Source organism: Homalodisca vitripennis, chromosome 4 (genome assembly GCF_021130785.1).
Source record: "Homalodisca vitripennis isolate AUS2020 chromosome 4, UT_GWSS_2.1, whole genome shotgun sequence".
NCBI lineage: Eukaryota > Metazoa > Arthropoda > Insecta > Hemiptera > Cicadellidae > Homalodisca > Homalodisca vitripennis.
The window spans coordinates 80,611,817-80,637,012 of NC_060210.1; the positions used below are offsets into that span (position 1 = coordinate 80,611,817).

The window sequence follows — 25,196 nt, forward strand, 5'->3', positions numbered from 1 at the left end:
TCCTGTTTAATTTTCTTTATAAACATGGAAAATCTCAATTTTCAAAATCTTTTCAAGTAAAATATATATGTATATATACTTTAATATATAATAAGATTTTGTATTTTTTTTAATTTCGTGTTTTTTACAAGACTGCCAAACATATCCAGTAGTAAATAAAGTATTATTCCTACATCGCATAAGAATCATCAAGCATTATCCTCATTTATCACACATTTTTTGGTAGTTGAATATTGGAGTAAACAAGATTACATAACTCTAAAAATTAAGCATAAGAAATTCTAAAATATCTTTGTTACTTGGTTTACAGAATAAATTAGGGATCCTCATATAACCTTCTTATTGGAGATTCTTCCTTATTGGAGATTATTATTATACCTGAAAACTTTAATTAAAATTTAGATTGTACAATGGGACTCATTCTTCTACTGCAATAGTTACTGAACAAAGTTTCATTACACACCAGAAGAAAATGGATATATCAAAAGTCAAGTATGTACATGCAATATCACAACTGTTCTATATTTGTGCATAATAACTAATTGTTCTCAAGAAAGAGGATTAAGAAGAATAAAACTTTTTAGCTAATGTTGTTCCCTGTAATACCCTAAGTTTATGCAAATTCAACAAAAGATTAATTTCCCATATGAAACATTACATCATTTCTGTACTTTAGTTTGTTTAACCATGTCTAGTAGTTTGGCAATCTATTTCAGACAATGAATAGATTGCCAAACCATTTAAATGTTATCATTATTATGGCTCAAGAATAAAATCACAATTGTTTTTATTTTATGGCTTTCTGTTAAGTACTTCCTGTAGGTAAAGAAATTATAGAATGGATACTAGTAACCCCATTACTTAACATCCACACTTGAGGGGGAGTTAGATGTATCACCTGACCATACATGGGGGAGATATTGAAAGATCATTTGACTTCCCCACATGGAGGAAAGGTGGATGGATCGCCTGACCTCCAAAAATGGAGGAGGAGTGGATGGATCACTTGATCTCCACAAATGGGGAAGAGGTGGATGGATCATTTGAACTTCACTAATAGGGGAAAGGTGGATTGATTACCTGACCTTTACACATAAGGGGATATGGACGAACCACCTGACCTCCATATGAGACGAGGTGAATGGACCACATGACCTCCACACATGGGGAGAGATGAACGGATCACCTGATCATCCTGTACAGTCCCTGTAGCTCTGGTGGTAATTTAACTCCACCTATTGAAGTTCTACAGCTGCTTTAGAGAAGTCTAGTCGTGTTTCATCCAAGCCCAAGTCGAGAAGCTAAGAACTCTGTGTTTTAAGCCATCCATTCTCTAAACAGGAGGGTACACTTCTGGCTGGTTTATACCTTCCAGTTGAACCCACACTGGGCACAGCAAAAACCGATGTGTCACTTAAATCTGGGCAACCTTATGGATGACCAGGAACTAACCGCAAATTTCGAGATTCTGGGGTGCAAGGGTAATTCGATAGGTCTAGTCTACTGCAGGAGATGACTGTTTGAGTTGGTTGGATCATTCCCTAAGAGTCAAAGGTTTTTCCTAGCCTAGACATAAAGGTGTGGTACCCCCTGCCTGCTTTAAATGGAGAGGCTGGTTCAAAGCTGGTCTCCCTTCTTCTGAGGGGACATGACTATTAGTGCACTAAATTCTTCCTCATTGATCTCGACAGGAGGTGGCCCCTACCCCAACCTTACCCATCCAGAATATCCTGTCACTCCGGGAGCAGCATAAAGGTCCTTAGGTGCTATTTCTAAGTGCCTTGTCCTAAGAGACCAAAAAAAGCCATGGTTTAACTGATTGTGCACAATGATAAGATAATGTTATTGGCCTCCCAATTATATTTTTCAGACAAAACTAACCTCAGTGTTATACATTCCTATCTACTTTCACAGTATACAAACCACTCAACACAGAGAGTTATTAGATTTACATATGCAAGATGTATAATTTTAAATATATTATTAACACACATGACTTTTAATTAGTAAGTAATGCTCATTTTTAAAATCTCAAATTTTTATTTTGTCACTTAAATATTTTAAAAGTATACATTTAGAGCTGACAAACAGTTGGCCATCTTGATTTTAGCCAAATTAGAACAATTTTATTCTTTAAACAGTGTTACTCCCTTCTTCTAAGGGGTAGCCCAATGCCATGTATTTAAGCCATGAGGCTCTTTTGGGCATCCTGGAGGTATACTATAAGGTCAACCAGTTTACAGTTTCAGCAGTTCTACAAACCGCCAAAAACAACCGATCAGGTCCTCCATAGGAAATTCACCACCTTGTCCAGACTACCAAAGATATCGTAGTGCTCCCTTATTATTGCAGGACAGTCAAAGAGTAGGTGTTCATCAGTTTCCTCCTGATCGTCACACATTCTACGGAGTAGATCCTCCCAGAGAATGCTAACTCTGTGAAGATGCTTCCTCATGTGACCATGTCCTGTAATTAGACCCACGAGAAGACACCAATCTAGTTAAGAAGAGAAGGTCCACCACCCTGGGGTAGGGTGGCTGCAGGAACATTTTGCTCATTCTCAGACTCGGACGCAGCCTTATCTCATGTTCAGCGTGAACTCACTTCAAGACAATACCAAAGGATTCACACCTAGAAATACCACAGAACTGTTAAGGACCCGTCATGTAGGACTCAGGCCGAAGTTTTTGCCACTTGTTTTAGAGCCATCTGTAAAACATTCAAGCTCTACTGCTGGAAGAGATTTTTTTTCCTCCGACCAAGCTTCTCTAGAAGGTATAACAATCCTGAAGGGTGTCGAGTGAAAATCTGAGTCATCTGATCAGAGATCATGTGCAGAACATTCCCTAAATCAGGATGCTAATTTTGCAGTGCCCTCTGTTGCAGCCTGTGGTCGACCAAAGCCCCACCTGTTGAAGATAGTAGGCACTCCTGCTGGCCATAAGCCTGCATGCAATGTCCAGAGGGACGAGGTTGAGGCGACAGTCTCTAGAGCTGCGCCCAGCACAATCGGAGATGCTATCCAGACTACCTACTGCCGTCCTGGTCTCAGTTTTTGGCCACCAGACAATAGACCCAAACATTAATGCAGGTATAACCAAGGAAACATAAAGCCAATACAAAAGCCTCGGCTTAACTCCCCAAGACCCATCTATCTCATGTCTGCATTGTATCAAAGACCACTCCCTCTGGCAACGACCCTTTCCAGATGGGGTCCCTAGTTCAGGACCCTATCAAGGATGACCCCAGCTGGTATGCTTAATATCTGCATCAACACCAACAACTGCTTGTTTACCCTCCCCCTCCTCAAAACACCCAAGAGCTCCATTCACAGCACACTATCCTTGTGCCATGCATCTCTTAGGCACTGGTTGCTTCCGTGGGATAGGAGGCCCCCAGTCTAAACAAATGTATGTGTGTGGTACAATTCCGGACAGACCAGTCAAGACTGGCCATGCTCAAACTGCTACCACTACTGTGAGACGCTTATGACAACTGTCTTAGCAGAGTGCATGATAAGGTCACTAGCCTAGATTCTGGAGTTCTGTTAACACTAGATAGTGTCACCACTTGAGATGTACTTTCCCAGTCTATTGGGGATCACCTAAACTAAGGTTAGCCCTTCCCCTAGGCCCCCTAACATGTTGTCATAAGGTTATGAGAGATATCTCATTATGAACATATACTTATTATATATACATCCCAATATAATGAAATCGTTTTTAAGTTCTTTTAAATTTTTTTTCATTGGTTACCTTGAAAAATATTTTGAAACTGTTTGCCCTTTTTCAATTAAAAACTCAAAAAGTATACACTTCACAATAAAAAAATCATTTGGATGCACATTAAGTATATCTTTAAAATGAGACATCTCCAATAATTATGTCAGCAAATAAGGATGTAAACATGTTTATGGTTTAACATTGTTTTTATACAAAAAAAATTCAAGATCAAGTCCCCATTAAAACTTTGGTGTACAGTATTACTTTACATAGTTGGTACTAATAAGGTTTAATGAAAATTAAGTTTAGAAACAGATTTTGTAATTTTTTTAACTCAAAACATAATTGTTAAGCCCGAGAAAAAATCTCTAGCTCAATAAGTAATTTATTAAAGGAAGTGACTGTCTACTTAAGGATCAGTATTTCATTTCAGAGTAATTTGTAGTATAGTTTTGTACACTTGTCAAAGAGTAGTTTTTCAGTAAAGTAATATGAATAATAAAAGTACTAAAATATTGCACTCAAAGCCACAAAAAAAAAAAAGGTATGACATGTTTGACGAATAATATAGGATTTTTTGCTGCTTTAGACAACAATGAGGCGTATCCTAGAGGGATTTTCGAAATAAGAATAGGTCTATATTCATCCCAGGGACCGTAAGAATGTCCATGTAAAATTTCAGTATAATCGGTTGAATATTTTACATGTGAAAGCAAAACAAACAAAACACTTTAGTTATTTAAAGATCTCAGATGTCCAATTTATAAAGGTTTGATCTATTGACCAACTTAATATTATTTGTATTTCCATTGCATGTGTTTTGTAACTTAAAATACAATATAATGAATTGTTTTTCAATTAAAAAATACAATTTGTTTAAAGTTTTCAGAACACCATTCTTCATACATTTACCTTAATTTCTCCATCCAGTTCATTAGTAGTTCAATTATGATGAAATTGTCACTCTAAAATGTAAAGTAAATCTGTTTTTGTAGTTCTCTATAATTTAAGGATCCAGCTATTAAATCTTGCAGTTAAAATGCAGAGTTTTAGTACAGACTAAAACTTACTGTTCCTTCCAACAACAATGGACCCTCTCAATATAGCACACATTTGGGATTTGAGATGACAGATTATAGATTTTTTAAAGATTACGGAAGTGTTTTTTCGGGACATAATATATTAAATTTAACATTAAGTGACGCCATATTACCCTTTTCTCACACATCTAGCCAGACACAGCAGGACAGACAGCATCTAGCCAAGAACATCACTTCAGTTTATTACTCCTTCAAATAAAGCAAAATTAGGTTGTGATAGTTCTGAGAATGGCTTTTCATGTATATACAATGTTCAAGCAGTGCACGGGTCTCTTGAAAATTAAAAAGTGTGAGAAAAGAATGTGGGTAGAAAAAATAAAATCAAACACAACAAACTAGTTCCACTTTAAACAATTTAATATAACTTAATTGATCAACAGTAAATTCATTCAACAAAATAATAAATAAATTACATTCATTAGTACACAATATTTGCATATAAAATTTAATTAAAACTAAATAAAAATATAATTTGTAGCTGACTTTATAAAGATTTTTGTAAAAATTGTATAATAAAATTAATCTCTTTTAATATTATGTTATAGCTGACAACTTTTTATACGATTCATTGAGCTCTAAAATAAACCCCAAATAATTAAATATTACCAAATACTAATTAAAATATTGAAGGCTAAAGTAAAACAAGACAAACAGAAAGGTGTATGGAAAGATAAAATTCTTTCCTGATATGGTATGTGACGGGAACAGAGCATGTTGAAATACATTACAACAGAAGTAACAGTTTTACATTTTAATTATATGATTCATAGTAAATTATCTACACAGTTACTAGTAATGTTAAAATGAAATTTCCATAAAAGTGAACACAAGATGGTATTTGTTCAAAAACTTTCTATAAAATATTTTTCTTTCTCGTTATCTTTTCAATTTAAACATTTTTGATCAAATTATAATATAAAGAGTATTGTTGTGTCTAAAAACAACATTTTCCTTTTGCAATTTATGTCAAAACTATAATTCAAGTTAAAAATAATTAAGGGATTTTTTAAATTTAAAAACTATGATTTATTTTAGATTACTAAACTATTTTTACAGTACCATCCAGCATTTAATACCCCAACTTTACTTTTATATTATGTATACAGGCTTAAAACAATTTTAAAATATCACAAACATTTTAAAAACAATAAAATAGATGTATTCTTTATTATGATAAAAAATTTCACACTTTAGTAAATTTCTTTCATGATGATGCACCTAAATGTAAAAAAATATTTCCAAACTTGAATCACATTTTTTGTTCAGCATGTTGGAGTAAAAAAACAGTTAATCCCATAAAAATTTAAATAAAGCTAGTCTTCAACATGTGGGTGGAAAATAAATATGAGTAAAAGATATAAGTAACAATATTTAGTCAAGCTTAAAATTTGACTAAAAATATACTAACTGCTTCACTGCAAAAATTGTTTAAAACAATATTGAAATAATATTTTTATCAGTGAAGTGGATATTAAAGTATACATTTTATCAACATATATTAACTTATTTTTCAGTAATATTTTACAAATTTACACGGATCAGAATGAATAAATGAAATACTACTAGAAAGGAACATGATGGGACAATAAGTGCAAAGTATGATGCGTGCGTAGAGTCTTTAACCTTCTTGCCTCTGCAACAGATATAATAAAAATTACAGCTTGCTAATATAGACAGGTATTTTATGAGATTAAAAATAATGTACAACATTTTTACCAGAAAATAATTGTTGCTACAAGTAGATTACAAAAAGATTGCACAGCACTTCCAGGTAATTATGTCACAGGAAATCAAAAATATACAAGCAGTTTGGGTTTCTGCTGGTTAAGTGCTATGTTTTTTATGCGTATTTATTACATAAATTAATCTAATTTCGCACAAAAGTTATTATATTTACAAAATATAAGTATGAAATAAAATATTCAATATTTTGTCATAAACATACTAAGGTACATGTTAGGTACAAGTTAGTAACAGTACACAAGTTTCCTCATAAATCTTTGATGGTATAAAAGGCGCGGAAACAGTAGGACACACAAAGCGGACCGTCGCTATCGCAGCACATCCATGTTGTGTCCCGACACCGCCGCTCACCGACACTGGTCCATACGCACAGGTAACATGTTCTCCTCGGCTTGTACTTCATATGTGTAGCAGGGATGGTAATGGGAAAATACCGTGCAGTGAGTAGTCTCAGGGGAGCATATCAGCAAAAAATTCATCAGAAAGTCTTTTTCGTGCCATTTTGTACACTCAGTAATTATACACAAACATCCACATTTATTTATTCACGGTAAACACAACAAAATGTCTACAAACAATCAGACCAACCGATAACGTATAAGTGAAGTTACAACATGAATCCAGTACACAAATAGAATCAGCTGATTACTTGGAACAACCGATTGAATACCGCCATATGGCAGTAAATTGGGTCTAAAAGAAATTAACAAATGAGCAGCTGCAATCTAGTGGGAATGACGAAAACTATTTGAAAGAGTATCTTATCACTAGATCGCATACATATCCAGGCAAGAGATTATACATCACGATTCATTATTGTGAAAACTGTTTAGCAACATAGCGCTTCCCACATGGCTATCGGGATTGCAGATAGCACGTAGAGCGCTCCCGAATTCGTTATTTGAAAGGGTTAAAGGATAGTGTCTTTTAATCCATTTAAATTCTGAACCTTTTGTTTTATTTTAAGAAGTCACACCTTTATTTCAAGTAATGATTTAAGTTTTATTTTGGAAAAACATTCTTTCTTGAGCAAATTTTTCAAATAACAATTCAAAAAGCTATAAAGCAACAAAATTTCATGACATTTTTGGCACCATTTCTCAATCACCTAAGATAAAGCCAAACTTTAAATACAAAAATTTCGTTTGTAAGGGAGCTATTGATAGGTGTAATGAAACTCATACCTTGCTATTTGTTTTTTTTTATGTTACATGAGTTTTAAATATCCTAAATTTTAATTATTTAACAAAAATTGGAAATGTGCTGAAAAGTAACAACTGTAACATATTTTTAGATGGATTTGTCTTTGGTAACCTTGGATGAAAATTCATTTTGCTAAAATTTTTAACGAGCTAAACAAACAACATTCAATATGAGGTACATATCAACCTACCTTTACATTTTAAAATCTTTCAAAAATGACCCCTATCTCTTCCCCTACAAAAGTGTCATTTTGAGGTATTTTTAGGGATAACAATTATTTTCCATATTTATTTGCGGTTGAAACATTCACGTTTCGTTAAAACAAATAAGGTAGGTTTCTCGGTTCAGCCACTATCCTTTGCAGATGTGTGGTCTGCCTCACCCTGTCTATATAAATAAATCGTGTTAAAGAACGGTATTTGATTAATTGACTCCAACATTACATAATAATCTTAAATATTTTAATCAAATCTTACACTAAATTACCTCTTATTAACTTGTTTGGTGTGAATCGACTTAAAACTACAAATCCCTCATAAACAAAAACAAGATTATGGAGCCTACTTAGACTGTGATTTGCAATCCATAGATACATGGGATCATTTCTTTCTTTGTTCATGAAATATTGGTGTAATTTTTTATACCAAAACACAAATTTCTATTATGATGTTGATATCAACTCGGGTTTGTTTAATGATAATGGCAAAAAGATTTAAAAAATAAATTTATAAATATTGTATAAATACACAAGATACCTCCTTGCATACTACAGGACACCCATCTCTGATGGTGCACCATTAAATAAATTACTGATACAAAGTGTTTTAGTTTGTATATTCATATTAATTAACTTTAATACTGTTGTTGGTTAAAAAAAGAAAATATTGTGCATTATCATATTATTCTTCTACAGTAGAAGCTCACAGACATGTTGTATTTGGATCAAGTGTTAACATCGCCATTAGAATTGTTAACGTGTTACCTTTTAGTAGCTATGTGCCTCCCTAGGGATTAGCGACAACCAATGACATAGTTTTAAAATTAAATCAAATTAGTTATGGTAGAGAAGGAGGAAAATTCCTTTTCTTCATAACACAAACACATTAAATGATCACAAATAATATATTTTGTGCCCATTGCACATTTTTGTCACAACACACGAGTACAAATGTTGAGACACGAATATTCATGACTTTATAAATATTCACATGTTAAAATTGAAGCTCAGAACGTGTGACTTGCTGCTAACTGGCGTGTCCTCTTAAACTTAATCATTAGCATTAAAGAATATTATACAGAAACTAATACTCACAAAGATTAAAAAGAAAGCCTATAGAGGCATCTCAAAGTTGACATCCAGCTTAGCAGCCCTCGCCAGACCAACAATTGAGGACAGCTTGACTGCCAGTCGAGCTGCCTCGTCTAGGTTATCACAGGGCAGGATCTTCATAGCACTGGACGCAATTAGCACCTTGGCGTCATCCACATTGGTCCCCTACACAACGTTCATATCAGTACTTTAATAATTGTGCATAAACACTTAACCAAACTGCCCTGTCCATGTTATCACAGGGCAGAATCTTCATAGCACTGGACGCAATTTAGCACCTTGGTGTCATCTTAACTTAAATATAACGAACCTTATTTTTTAACCCTTTTCATGAATTCTTTTCACAACCAATATTGTTTTATTTGTTAACTATCCTGCAATGGATAAATAATAGTTCACATAGTACTTTATATTAGTGAAGATAAAAAAAAACACAGAATAATAGAAGCAACAACAGCTGGCGGTGATCAGCCGGGGCATCGTTGGCGCGTAAAAAACTCGCTACGTATAGCAGTCTGTTCGATCACATGGTTTGTGTTTACATCGTTTTGAGGTTAGGATCTCTAACATGCTTTGTTAAATTGATATCTTTGCAAGTTTTAGTAGTTCTTGTGACTGTTTTTTCATGTGTTATTAATAATAGACATTCAGAAATGGATCATGATCATTTAACTGTAAGTGAAGTTGACAGACAACTACTGAGTGATTTGTCGGGTAGTGTTAACGATTCAAACTTTTCATTGTCCGATATTTTTAATGACACTGATGAAGACCCTACTTACACACCAGAACAAGACAACCAACCGAGATTTGTGAGTCGTAATTCCCCGACCATAGGCTCTCAATGTGACAGTGATACTTTAGTTCAACCTGGGTCCTCGACAAGACCTACGTTACCTAGGCCTACAGTTGACAGGCGAGTCTTTAGTGACAGCTCGTCTGAATCAGACAATGATGATCATGAAGGTAATGAAATTTGGCAGGCAATCAATGAAGGAGACACTAATTTTATTCATGACTTTTCTTTTAACGAGACACCTGGCCCTAAACATAGCCCTCCAGTTACTGCATCTCCTATTGACTACTTTAATTTATTTTTTACACAAAGTTCTATTACTATGTTGGTCACTGAAACCAACAGATATGCTAATCAAATAATCACTAATGGAGAAAATATATCAGCTCATAGTCGCTTGCAAGGATGGCTTCCCGTCTCCTATTCAGAAACAAGGGCATTCATTGCTGTTATCCTCAACATGGGTCTTATAAAAAAACCAACCATAGCTTCTTACTGGACAAAAAACAAATCACAATCTACACCATGGTTCCAAAATATGTTTACACACAATAGATTTCAGACTATTTTACAATTTTTTCATGTTATTGACAACACAAAATTTCCAAAACATAATGAACCTGACTATGACCCTACACAAAAATTTCACCCTATTATAGACCACTGCAATTCTTTGTTTCAACGCTATTATGTAGGACACCAACAGCTGTCTGTTGACGAATCACTAATAGGAACTAAGTCCCAAACATCGCTGATGCAATATCTCCCCAACAAACACCACCACCGTTGGGGGATTAAATTGTGGATCTTATGTGATTCAATTTCTAATTACTGCTTGAGCTTGTTCTGTTACAAAGGAAAAAATGACCAGGAAAACAGGGAAGAAATCAAGCAATTTGGTCTTTCATACTATGTGGTAAAAAGACTTCTTACAATGTGCAACTGCCTAAAAAAAGGCTACCATATTTTCACTGATAATTTTTTTACCAGCATTCCCTTGGTAAAAATGCTTTACAAAAATACACTTTTCACACTGGCACAATTCGGAAAAACAAAAAAGGGCTACCCGATGCTGTTAAAGTTCAGTTACAGGTGGGACAAAAAGTTTATTGTAAGCAAAATGAAATTTTAACTTTAGCATACAGACAAAAGAAGTCACAAAAAAAACCAGTTATTCTTGTTTCTTCAAACTCCAAACCAAAAGAAGTAGAACATTTGAGAAAAAGGCATGGTCGTGTAACTACAGAAAAAAAAAAAAAAACCTGAAATGGTCTTAGATTATAACAAATATATGGGTGGGATAGACTCATTCGATATGATGTTATACACATATCTCGACGAAAGGAGAACTTTAAAATACTGGATAAAAACCGTTTTTAACACGTTTTCACGAATGGTGTTGAATTCCTACATTATTTATAAGGAACTAAAGATTAATAACAGACAAAAACCAATGTCATGTTACAAGTTTGTAGTCAGCATAATTGACTCAATTACAGATGAGTGGATTGAGGCACAACAAGAGGCAGCTACAGATTCTGGTGGAAATAACCGAAAATCAAGGTGCCTTGAAAAATTACCAGCTAAAAAAGAAAAAAGCTTGTTGGGTCTACACCAAGAGTGGAGCAGAGTACAAAAAAAAGGGAAGAAAGAGGTCTAGAACAGTGTGTTCACAGTGTGGAGAAGGCTGCCATGGTGTGTGCTTTCCCAAACGTGTGTGTGTGTGTGTGTGTGTGTGTGTGTGTGTGTGTGTGTGTGCGTGCGTGCGTGTGTGCGTGCGTGTGTGCGTGCGTGCGTGTGTGTGTGTGTGTGTTGTACATATTTTTTTGGACAATATGAAGACTATATATTGGATATTGGACTTTAGAACCAACGGATAAATGTAAGTAATGCATTATTTATTTTTGTTTTAGTGTTGTTTTAACGGTACTGAAATATGATTTTTTTATTATGTACACAATTTCAAACATTGTTATGTAACTATAGTAATTATATAAAAAAATTAACCATTATTTTTTTCAAATTAACAATGTTATAAAGAATATTTAAAAAATTGTTCCCATGATAAAACTGTTTCTTATTAATTTGTCAAAAAAAAATAAAAATTGCTTTATACATTTTTTGGTTTTGACATGCCAAAACTAATATTATTTTCTGTTGTTTCGTTTGTTTTTTAACATTTTATTGTAATACAATTTATTACAAACATTATGATACCTGTTTCAAAAAAAATTTAAAAAAAATATATTCTTTTTTCTGAAGCCCAGTAATACTTCTTATTATTCCCTGGCATTTTTCGCATATGACTTGCAATATAGTTGCTAGTGCCTTTCTTTTGTACTAAATTTTTTGCCTCGTGGCATTCAAAGGGTTAAGAATGATTTTTAACAACACTACCTTTGGGATTACAAAGTTTACATAGATTAATAATATTTAGATTCCAGTATAATACAATCTTCTTATTTTACATCTTCTTTTTAAAGCATTGTATTTCTTTATTCAATAGCTACTCGTGTTATCTTGTTCTGTTCTTGCTATCTGACCCGAGGTCATGTATTGTCTACATGGAAATCTGGAAACGTACGATTGTAAATAGTACAAAACTCTAATTTAACATATAAGTACCTGAAGCCTGCAAATTATAGGGATTTTGAGATTCAGTTCTTTGGCAGCAGCAATGATTCCTTCTGCAATGACATCACACCTCATGATGCCTCCAAAAATGTTTACCATGATAGCGTAAACCTGCAAAAATATTAACAGATCTTAAAATTTAAATCCAATTCTCTTGAACAGTAAACAAATGAAAATATATACTTATTAATTAATCAAGTTAGTAGCCTAAATTACTTTTAAGTAAGAAAACAAGACTTAACGTTCTGAACCAAACCCTAGGTGACATGAACATACACATTAACTGTACCTACAGTAAAATAGTCACATATGGTCTGGAGGGTTATTAAGAATGTAAAGGATGTTAATTTTATGATGATTAACATGTTCAAAATGATGTGGGTCATTTACATCCCTGCCACCTTCATAGATAGCCAGTGTGGGTCACTAGTGGTACATGGCCAACATTGTTTAAATCCTGTTACAGTGGCCCACGAATAATTCATATTTGTAGATCGTCTCTTTTACATCGAGATCTTAGTAAACATGTTTAAAGAACTACACCCAGTCCTATAAAACCATTTTAAGGTTCTTGAATTTTTTCAAGGAAAAACAAATCTACATTACGATTTTAGCTTTAAAAGAATTTTGATGTGTTTTAATTATGTCTTTGAAGGAGACATCTCACATAAATATGTAACAAAAAATAAGGGTGGAACTAAATGTGTTAATATTTATATTGTTCTTTTATTAATCAATCATCTTTATTCATCATTGAGCATTAAAACTAACAAAGAAACATGTCTGACACAGGTACATTTAAAAATGTGTGTAAAAAGGATTTAAAACCAACCACTTATAAATTTTACTCTTACCGCTTTTAAAGTTGAGTTCTTTAGTTCTCACAGGCATTTTATTGTAGGGACTTAAGCCCATTATGATGTGGCTCGACATTAACTTTTTCCAGTCTAGTGAAAGGAATATCCAGTAAATTACAATTAAGAGTATTCAACAAATTTATTACAGTTCTACATTGATAAGATTCTTTTCTTCTATAAATAAATAACTATACATTAATATACAGGGTGAGTCAGAAATATAGGCAGGTGGCCGATTGCCTACAGCTGCAAACAACTCCGGCCACTGGGTGTTGCCCGCAATAACTTAAAACTAAATTTCACCCAGCAAGACACTTAACACAACTTGGTACACACCCACCACACCAAACAGACAAAAAATAAAATCTCCAAAAGATGCAAAGATAAAATCTAATGAAAATTACATTCTTAGTTCAAAAAACAAGTGTAAAGCTGCTTGGAACGTAATTAAGGTAGAAGGTAATTTAAATTCAGTAAATAAAGAAATAAGAGTTGATTCTGACATTTTTAATGACTATTTTATTAACTCCGCAATCACTCTAGGAGTAACTAATGTGAGTAATAGTAATAACTCTGCTATAAAATTTTTGAGTACATACACTTCTAATTTAAATATTAGAAATAATATTTTCCACTGGAGACAGATATATTCAAATGATGTGCTTGAGTGTGTCTCTAGATTGAGCTCATCACAAAGTGAAGATGTTTATGGTTTCTCCAACAAAATAGTTAAAGAAGTAATAAATATTATACTTGAGCCCTTAACTTTTCTTTTTAATTTGATACTTGAGAAGACTATTTTTCCAGATATTCTTAAAGTGGTCAAAGTTATACCGGTCTACAAAAAAGGAGATAAATCATGTCCCTCTAGTTATCGCCCGATTTCACTAATACCTATATTTAGTAAGATTCTTGAATATTGTATGAAAGAGCAATTATATAATTACTTTTTGGAGAGCAAACTTCTTTGTAAAGAGCAGTTTGGTTTTTTGCCTGGTAAAAACACTATAAAAGCGGTTGAATTGGTTGTTGAAAAAATCTTGAGAAGCTTTGAAAATAAGGAAACATTATCTGCCACTTTAATTGACCTGTCTAAAGCACTTGACAGTATATCTCATGATTTGCTTATAAGAAAACTCCAATGTTATGGTATACGAGGTAAAGAGTTAATATTAATGACGTCCTATCTAAATAATAGAAGGAAAATGGTAGCTCAAGACTCTCATGTATCTGAGTTTAAAACTGTTAAAATAGGTGTCCCTCAAGGCTCTGTCCTTGGGCCTTTTTTGTTTATTGTAGCCGTAAATGATATTGCATTTAATGTACCCTGTATGTCTGTCTTATATGCAGATGATACAACCTTACTCAATTTTGGAAAAGATTTAACCCTCCAACTGTCAGTCGGCGATTTTTGCGCCGACTCGGTCGTTTCTGTAGTGTCACCGGTGATATTTTCGCCGACCGACATGTACTGGCTTTATAGGTTTTATAAATCAAAATGCGTTCAAAGACACATAAATGATATATCATTGCAACGCTAATGAAATAGACAATCGTTTTGTATACCTTTGAATTCCTTATTGTCTGTTTCCAGACAGTATTGATACAACCAATTGACGTGATGATTTCTCGCGGTTGAAATACGTAGAGTGTTCGCGATATTGTGAACGAGCGGTGTTGTTGTTTCTCGTGGCGATATTTGGTATGTTTTATTGCGCTAGTATTGTTGTTTTACTGTGTTAGAGTTACAATGGGTGAGCCTTGTCGGTCAAGTGACATTAGGGAAATTGTTGCGGACCAAAATCTTAGTGAATTGACCGAAACGGAAAACGAAGATAACGATGCTGGATTACTTCGTGAGACTTTTCATGGTTCTTTTGAGTCTTTGGCTTCAAATAATGATGACATTGATTTTAATTTGGTTGATTTGAATGAATTAACTGATTTTTCATCAGGTTAAGATGATGATTATATTCCAGATTTGTCCGAACTTGAACCAAGTGAAAGGGATAAAGTTTTACCCGGACGAAGTTTTTCTTATTTTGTCGTTGCTAGGTAACCGCTTGCATAATAAGAGCATAGTAATTCCTTTTTTTAGTATATCATTATAAAGTTATATATTTTTGTATTCACAATGAAATTACAGATTTTATAGCAATCTCATTTTTTTAGAAAGATGTGAAGTAAATTATGTTATATACACTGAAAGTAAAAAAATTAAATGAAAAAAAAAAAACAAAAAAAGTTTTGACTTTTTTTAAAAAATAAAAAAACCATTTTTTATTTTAAAATGTATTTAAAATTGTTCTACAGATCTTTCCAAACAAAATGATATATTTAACAAGTATTTACCATAACTATTGAATTTTTTATGAATTTTTATAAATGCCTCTGCAAAACCACCAAATATAGGCGACACTGTGGAAAATATGATAGACAGTTGGAGGGTTAACTAACCTAGACATTGTACAAAGTAATGCTATGAGGGTTGCTTTTGAGTGGTTTAGGGCAAATTATCTAAATATAAACACTAATAAAACTGAACATATTTATTTTAGTTTAAGCTCTGCTGTAACAAATATAAATGGCTCAGTTAAGTTGTTGGGGGTTCATTTGGATGACAGGCTTAGTTGGGATACTCACACAAGTAGTTTATGTACAAAGTTATCTAGGGTTACTTATTTATTGCGTAGGTTAAGTTTATGTGTAAATAGATAAATATGATGTTAATAAACATATAATATATGTTTTGCCTTTTTTCACTCACTTCTGTCATATGGAATAATTCTGTGGGGCAACAGTAGTGGAGCCCAAAGAGTTTTCCTGTGGCAGAAGCAAGCTTTACAGTTGATCAAGAATGTGAATGGTAGAGAATTTTGTAGATCAATTTTTAAAGAGTTTTTAATAATGACTGTACCATCTATGTATGTATATTATTGTTTAATTAAAGTTAAAGAAAATCTGAATGAGTATGAGATGCGTCATGACATTCATAACTACAACACAAGGGCCAAACATATGTTGAATTTAATTCCTGTAAGACTTCAGAAATTTAAAAAAGTCACTGCTTTATGGAGATTCAGCTTTTCAATAAGTTACCTGATAGTGCATGGACAACTATCAATAAATTTAAAATTGTTCTTAAGAATTGGTTTAAGATAACTACTTTATACACTGTTGATGAATTCTTTGCCTGTGATACAATTACCTTAATATTTTAACTGTAAACTTTGTTGTTTTTAAATTTTTTTATTATCTGTCTGTAACTTGGTTTTGTTATTAAATAAATAATAAATTTATTAAAATATTAAAATAATAAAAAATTATAAATTTTATTAGTATTGTTCAAGTGATCATTTTAATTGTTTAAATTTTAAGTGTTAACGTTGAAGCTTCTAGTCATACTGATAGTACCAAGTTGTTTTATCTTCCTCTTTTGTGCATTTTTATTTAATAAATTATGTATTTTATTTGATAAAATTTTAATTTCTACCACTAGATTAACACATTTGAGTCTATGCTCGAGCCAGACGCGAGCGCCATTGTTTAAACCCCCGGCCGGCGCTCGAGCGTGACTCGAGCACAGCTTTGCCGATTGATATACGGAGTTGCTCGAGTGATATTCGAGTGCCGTCTGCTGCATTAGAAAGCCAGCTTTAATGGTTAGTTCAGAAAAATTCCGCTAGGCGCTACTACGTCATACCCGCTTGAGGCTTTTGTTTATCCACTGACGTGGCCTGGCGCGTCGTCAGTCTATCTACGACAACAATCATTTTTTTAGCATTTGAAATTTTTTTTTCAATTAAAATAATTATTTGTAAATATGTATATAGTAAATGCCTTTAAAAAAATTGAAATTACTTGTTTTATTTATTCAAAAGTTAGTTTTCAAGTAACACAAGACATGCGGGAGTTTTTATTTTTCTTCAAAAATGTAAGTTTTGAAATCTTTTTAAAAATTAATTAGATTTTATAGGAATACAGTTTTACATATAATTTTAAAAGAGGAAAGATAGAACTTTCAAGAAAATATAATATCTTATACATAATATTTAACAGTTTTCTAAAAAAAAATCTGAAAACCAATTAATTTATGCAGACCGGGTTATAAAAACAGCAAATAGCGAGCCAGACTCCAATGTGTTAATGTTTTTCTACAGACCACAAATTTGTTAATAATTTAAAGGAAAACATTTTAGTTAATCTAGTTTATATTAGTATTATAGTACATGCTTACTATGTTTATGACTATGTCTATTATACAATTTTGTATTTAATGACAATAAAGCTTCTTGATTCTTGACAGACCCATATTCTTTGGATGTCAAAGTCAAAGTCAAAAAATCTTTATTTGTTTTAGTTACAATGATGTAACATTTGAATAGTGTCAGTTTAAACTAGCTAAAAACTAATATAAAATAAGCATATAATAAAACTACTAAAATAAAACTACCTGATTTGCAAATCAAAATATTCATCTAATGAATATAAAGCCTTGTCTATCAAGTATGCCTTAAGCTTTCTTTTAAATATTTTTAAGCATTCTTTTAAATATTTTGTGTTCTGTTTCTTGTTTGATAGCAAGTGGAATGGATTTAAGAAATTTGGTCCAATGTATGTTGGTTTTTTGTGAAAAAATTTTGCCTATGGTGAGGTATTAAAATATCATTTTTATTACGGTATTATACAAATGAATTACGTTGGTCATACCAGTATTTAAGTTTTTTATTTTAGAACACATAATTGTATCCATTATATATTGACCGTAGACAGTTAAAATGTTCAATTCCTTAAAATATTCTTTCACAGAATCATTTATTTTTAGTCCTAACATAATTCTCAGAGATTTTTTCTGTATCTGGAGAATTTCATCAAGATTTGATTTTTTCTTAGCACCATACAAACAGAGGCCATATGCAATATAAGAGAAATAGATTGTCCTCAGTGATCAGTGCTACAGATAAAAGACATCTTCATCAAAGCATAAATTCCCGAGTTTAATTTTGTAATCAACAATTATACATATTGATCCCAATTGAGATTTTCATCAATAGTCAGACCTAAGAATTTGGTACTCTGATTTTTTGTTACTAGTTGGTTATTTACTATGATCACTGGCTCAATTACTTCCTTTTTTATTGGGTTTTAAAAGATATATAGTTTGTTTTATTTATATTTGATTTTAAATTGTTTTCATTTAAAAAAGAATTAATGTTATTCAATTCCAAATATGAAAGCCTCTCTATCTCATCTACTGAATTAGATGATAGTTTGAGGTTTGCATCATCTGCATATAAACACAGGTTTTCCTGGGGAATGTGTTTTAAACTAAATTGCATATCTTTCAAGTAACACAAGAATAACAATGGTCCTAAAATTGAACCTTGCGGAACTCCAAAAACTATTTTTTTAAGTTTGGAAGATACTCTCGAGATTTAATTTTGTAAGGATATCGAAGGAACTTCTACATATGGAAATCTATTAGTTAGGTAAGATTGAAACCATTTTAAATTTGTTGAATTTATTCCTAAACAATTTAATTTCTTAATTAAAATTGAGTGGTCTACACTATTGAAAGCCTTCAAAAGGTCCATAAAAATACCTAGTGCAAGTTCCCCTTTATCAACAGAATCTATTATCGACTCTAAGTATTGTACTGCAGCACTTATTGTCGATCTACCAATACGGAATCCATGCTGGTTATCGTCTATTATGTTCCTCTAAAAACGCCATTAGCTGAGAGTGAACGATTCTTTCATAAATTGTTGATGTTGAGGGAAGTAGAGATACTGGACGGTAATTTGACATTTCTTTTTTGTCATCCTTTTTATGTATCAGAAAAATTTTGGCTATTTTTAATTTATCAGGGAAGATGCCAGATATAAATGACGAATTTACTAAATGTGCTAGTATTTCACACAGATGTTCTCTAGCAGATTTCAAAAGCATAACTGGTATTTCATCAATTCCACTTGAATAATTATTTTTCAGTAAGCTTAATACATTATTGACGTCACTAGCAGTCACAGGTTTAAATCTAAAAGTTGGTTTTCTTAAATTATCATTTGAAAATTTGTTAAATGTCTCATCAAGGCAGACATGCTGGAGACTATGTTGGCAAGATAAATCAACCATATTTACAAAATAATCATTAAAATTGTTTCCAATATCTGTAGGGTCTGTTAATGTTTTATTACCTACTTTAATTTTAAAGTTATCATAATGTTTTTGACAGTTTTTGCTTCCTACTTCAGAGTTAATTATGCCCCATACTGTTTTTACAATATTTTCCGACTTGAGAATCTTATCATTATAATATGCTTTTTTTGTTTCATTAATGTTTTTCCTATAATCCATCAGTTTTCTTTTCAATTTTGTGTTTGTGTCTTTATCTTTAGATTGTCTAAATTGTTTGCTTAATTGAACCAGGTTGGTTTTTTCTTCTTTTAACGCATATGTTATCCATTTATTATTTTAATTTCTCTGTTTAATTGTTTTCATGGGGAATGCTTGATTGAAATAGAATTTGAGTAAGTAATCAAATTTATCATACTTTTCCTCAACTGAACAAAAATATACATCATACCACGATGAAGCTCCAAGTTTATAAATTTATCAATATGTAATTATCATGTCATACTTATTATTATTATTATTATTATTATTATTACTATTTATGAAATAATAGCAATCTACATTTGTTCAAGAGGAACAATGTGTAATATACACATTTAGAGTAAATCTGGTATATGTTGCAATTTTTAAATAACAAAATGAAAATAGGATGAATATTTATTTATGTACCTGCAGAGATTTAGGATTTTTTTCAAATTAGTTATGAAAAGATAACAGGATTTCGGACATTTGCCATCGTTATATGTTACAAAAAGTGTAACACTAAATGTTGAAGTTTTAAATCCGCCTGCAGGAGTCAATAAGGACTCTGATACATCATAAAACATTTAAAAACCAGAAATTGCAGCTATGGACTCATGCCACAAGATACTTCATGTAATGTCTGACTGGTAAACGTGTTATACATTTTGTAACATATAACGATGGCAAATGTCTGAAATCCTGTCATCCTTTCAAACCTTCCATACTTTTTTATTTTTTAATATTAGCTCACAGACCTTGGGATCAGCTGTGATGATCTTGAAGGCCTCTTTGACCTGCTGGGCTGTAGCACCACCTCCTACATCCAGGAAGTTGGCTGGATTGCCACCGTGCAGCTTGATGATATCCATGGTGGCCATGGCCAGCCCAGCTCCGTTCACTAGACACCCGATGTCTCCTGTGACACAAACAAATCACATTACTTAATACAAGATTACAAATAAAATATAAGACACCATCACATTAGAAAAATAAAAACCGCCAATACACATTCACATTAATTCATTCAGCTCCCTAAAAGTGATTAAGTTTGAACAATGCTTTCATTAAATATTTGAGGCCAAGTATTTTTCTTCACTACATTTATAATCAGGTACTGCGTATATCTTACTTAACTAAAATTGTTTTTAGTACTATTGGTGCTCAATAAATGAACATTACAAATTTTCTAATTTAAAATTGGTGTTGAGAATTAATTGCTTGAAGTCAAGCAATTCCAGGTTCAGTCACCTCTTAGTAGCAAAAATATTAATATTTAAATAGAAATTATCTTCATATATAATTAGCTAGCTAACAACTGAGATGATGAATCAGTGACATGGAATGCCAGCTTGATTGTGACCATCTAGAGGGCACCACAACACTTTAAAACCTGCTTCCAGATGTAAATATCATTCCTTCCCTTTTTAATTCCTTTTGCTATTATGTGCAATGTTATTGTAATGTTCTTATGTCCTTGAAAATACAGAAAATAAGTGGTTGTTTAAGCCTTATATCATCAGGAATATTTGCTCTAAAAAGCAAATATCTGTTTTGCATTCTTGTGTGAAAAGTTTAAAATATTTTTTTGTTTATTTAAAAAAACATATTAGAATAATGTTGAAAATGATCTGGAGAGACATTATAAGAAACTCTTTTACATACCTTGTAATTATGATTAATGCATCTTTCAAACAATTTTTGTCCAACAATGACCAAATGTCAAATTTAAAATCACAGCAATGTCATATGTATTACACTTGACACAATGTTTTCTTACACACAGTGATCTTACACTGTTCATGTACAACATTTGTATTTGTGTATTAATTAATTAATATTTTGAATTTATAGTTGAACTAGTGGCTGGCTCATAAAATCAATTACTGTTCTTGCACACTGCTCCTAAATACTCTTACATGAACTAACACTATACATTACAATTAAACTGAACACTAAAATTACACAGAACGCTAAAATAATAATATACGCAATATTTCCATCAGCTTTGTTTAAATGATTTAATTTGAAAGAATTAATAGTTTGCAGTTTGATGCAAATATGAATACAATATATGTATATTTATCCATTTCTTTAAAGCACTTCAGTATTTATAAACCTATTAATCAGTCTCATTTTTTGAAATGTTAATAGCATTTTACTTAATCTGCTTCACCACAATATTTTAATAATTGCAATTTTTTTATTTTCTTTCTGGTATAATAATTAAGTCAAAAGTAATAATTTTTAATAATATACCATTCAGATGGTCTATCCATTTAATAAGTCACTGTCCGTGCTACAGTAGATATAAATCTTCTTCAGGGATTTAGAATGAGTATTATTTTCTTCAGAGCTCTAGAAATTTCGTAGGAACTAATTCCCTTGCAGAATTGAATATATAAAGATTTAAAGCAGCATATTTCACTTACTCTATTTCCTAGTTATTAAAGGAAACTGTTTCCTGCTTACCAATAGAACGAGAAAACAAGTAATATAACAAAATTTATATTATTTATATTATTTGCTTCACGTAATTTGTGTGATTTGATTTGTAAACGGATTTTACTTTTATCTAAGTAAACGGTTCTCCTCTTCTTCATTTACAAGCTTCTCTTTCTCTAATCATTGTTTACGTTTTGATGTAGTTTCTTTCCGCGTTACTTTCTCACTGTACATTTGAAGCCGAGGTCGTAACAGTAAATCCAATTTTATTAAGATTATTACTTGAATGTATTGTAATCCCATGCATTACGGCAGGAAAAATTGAAAACAATACATAGCTACATTAAATTAATGGTTTATATTTTAGCTACACCAACATAACATAAAATTACTTTACACAAACACACGCTCTATACATTTCAAACAGAACAGTAAAATAATACACAATAATATAAGCAATGTTTGCATCAGCTTTGGTTAATAACAAATAGAAACAACCAATAAGATTTTCAGTTTTATTTGATCAGGTAATAATGTATCTATTGCTCCCTGGCTGATTGTTTGACTAACCTTCTATATGTTTTATGTATATGTGATACAAAAGACTGGTTTTATTACAACAAATGTTACATATGTTTGGACATGTATACTTTTTATTCCTAATACAATACTTCCTCTAGCCTATATATAAACTGATTATTTGAGCATGTACATAATTTTTTTAATGAATCACCCATTCAAAAAACAAATTTTTATGTGCGTTAAGCTATGCAATAAGAATGTGTTTACAACAGCAGCATGCATCTCTCAAAATCTAAACTATAGGGTTTTTCATTTTGGGCGGGTAGATGTTGAGATGAAATAAAACAAACTATGTATGATATATTAATGAAATTTATCTTTCATAGAAAAAGCCCATGTATGCTATTATGTATGGAATATGACATCGTTTAAATGTCCACCGCGGTTTCTCACAATGGTACGGATTCGAGTGGTCCAATTTTCAATTACTCTGCCGCATAAATCCTGTTGGATTTGAGCGATGGCCTGGGTTATGTTGATCTTAAGTGCATTCGGCCTGATTGAGGCCTATTGACATAGACCTGCGACTTCAGAAAACCCCCATAAAAAAGTCTAGGGGCATTAAATTGCACGATCTTGGTGGCCAATTCACGTCACCTCTGCGAGAGATAATCATACCCTCAAATCGTTCATGCAAAATGGTCATGGTGTCGTTCGCTGTATGGCACGTCTCCGTCCTGCTGAAACTACATGTCGTTTACGTTCATATCGTTCAATTTGGACCAAAAGAAATTTGTTATCATTGTTCTGTAGCATTCGCCGTTGACAGTGATGGCCTCACCAACGTTGTTTTCAAAAAAATGCAGACCAATCACACCGCCAGACTAAAATCCGCACCAAACAGTAACTTTTTGTGGATGCATCGCTACCTGGTGAATCTCATATTGGTTGGCGTTGTCCTATATACGGCAATTATGCTTGTTAACATAGCCAATCATCCAGAAATGTGCTTTGTCGCTGAAGATAATTTTTCAGCTGAAATTAGGGTCTTCTTCCAAACGCTACAAAGCCCACTCGGCAAAAAACGGCGTTGTCTATGGTCATTAACTTTGAGCTCCTGGATCAGTTGGATTTTTTACGGATGCAGGCCTAAATCCAGACGCAAAATTAGCCAAGTTGAAGTTTGCGAAAGGCAAAGTTCTTGTGCACGGCGAGGAATTGACTGCCTCAGGTTCCTCTGCACACTTTCACGGACAGCGGCGACTCGAATTTAGCTACAAACGTTGAAGAGTTGACATTGAAGGGCCTCCGCGTCTGCCGTAAAATGGTCGTAACGTACATAACGTTTTAACTAGTGAACACTTATTTTGATAATAAAAGTGTTATCATCTGAACATGCTGCTCAATCGTGTAACTTGTCATGAAATGGCAGCACTCACTGAACAATAATACACTAATAAAACAGCTTACACCAAAACAACATGGCCACCAACATCTACCCGCCCAAAATGAAAAATCCTATTTATAACACAACCTGGTATAACTATAAAGCAATAAGAAGTATTTAGATTTTGAAGTGCTTTTATATTTGATGCACAATTTTATAGTTGATTTAAATACAAATGCTTAAATCCTAATAAAAATATGCAAATTTATTAACTAATCACTTGAATTGGTTCTCTAGGTAAATTTATAACATTAACATTTAAAATTATGAAGCTGTTCATCAATAATATTAGTTTCACATTAGTTTCAAAATTAATAATTCTCAAAATATTATATCGTTTACATAATATATTTTTAGATTCACTAATTGCTTATTTAGTACAATATGCTTTTCTTCACTTGTAGCAAACTTACCATCAAGTGCGATATAATTAAGGTTATACTTGGCCGCCTCAACCTCTTTCTCATCTTCCTGTGTCCAATCCCGCAGAGCAAACAAATCTTTCTGTCTGAAGTCTGCATTATCATCAAACCTCATCTTAGCATCCAGAGAGAAATCTGCACATCAATATTATAATGAAACATTTGAGTAAATTAACCCGTAAATGTCACAATAGTCCTGTATGAAAACGGTATCTAGCAGCAATTCATGGATTTATTTTATATATGAAAATTTGGATTGCTGTACGCACTCAACAGGATAGACCAATTGGTTTTATAAAAATATTAATATTAAACCATTTTTAAACTTAATAACAGCTAAGAATAATACAAGGGAATTTACACACAGTGTAGAGTTTAGATTGTTTAGATAATTTCATATGTGCACAATTAAGGAGAGTGGAAAAGGTTAAATGTTAGTGTGATTCTACAGTTTGGCAAATAAGTCAAAAAGATGATTCAGTTCTAACTACCTGCGAATATGGTGTGAATAGAATGAAACCATAACTGGGGTGTGTATTGGACTGTTTTCTAAGCAAACAAAGTTTCACTCAATCAGTAAATCCACTCACTGCAGTACAC

The 25,196-nt window shown here is 32.4% G+C and overlaps 1 protein-coding gene across 1 annotated transcript in view; it reads right to left on the reverse strand.

The window, feature by feature from the left end:
- Positions 1-5,703: 5,703 nt before the first annotated feature.
- The window catches only part of LOC124359613 (succinate--CoA ligase [ADP-forming] subunit beta, mitochondrial), a 37,284-nt gene continuing 17,791 nt past the window's right edge, over positions 5,704-25,196 (reverse strand). Inside the window, exons 6-10 of the mRNA XM_046812498.1 lie at positions 24,588-24,731; positions 20,519-20,679; positions 12,520-12,639; positions 9,081-9,263; positions 5,704-6,455 (exon numbers count right to left, since the gene is read on the reverse strand). Coding sequence (XP_046668454.1) covers positions 9,099-9,263; positions 12,520-12,639; positions 20,519-20,679; positions 24,588-24,731 — 590 coding nt within the window. The 3' untranslated portion in view covers positions 5,704-6,455; positions 9,081-9,098. The remainder of the gene's footprint in view (positions 6,456-9,080; positions 9,264-12,519; positions 12,640-20,518; positions 20,680-24,587; positions 24,732-25,196) is intronic.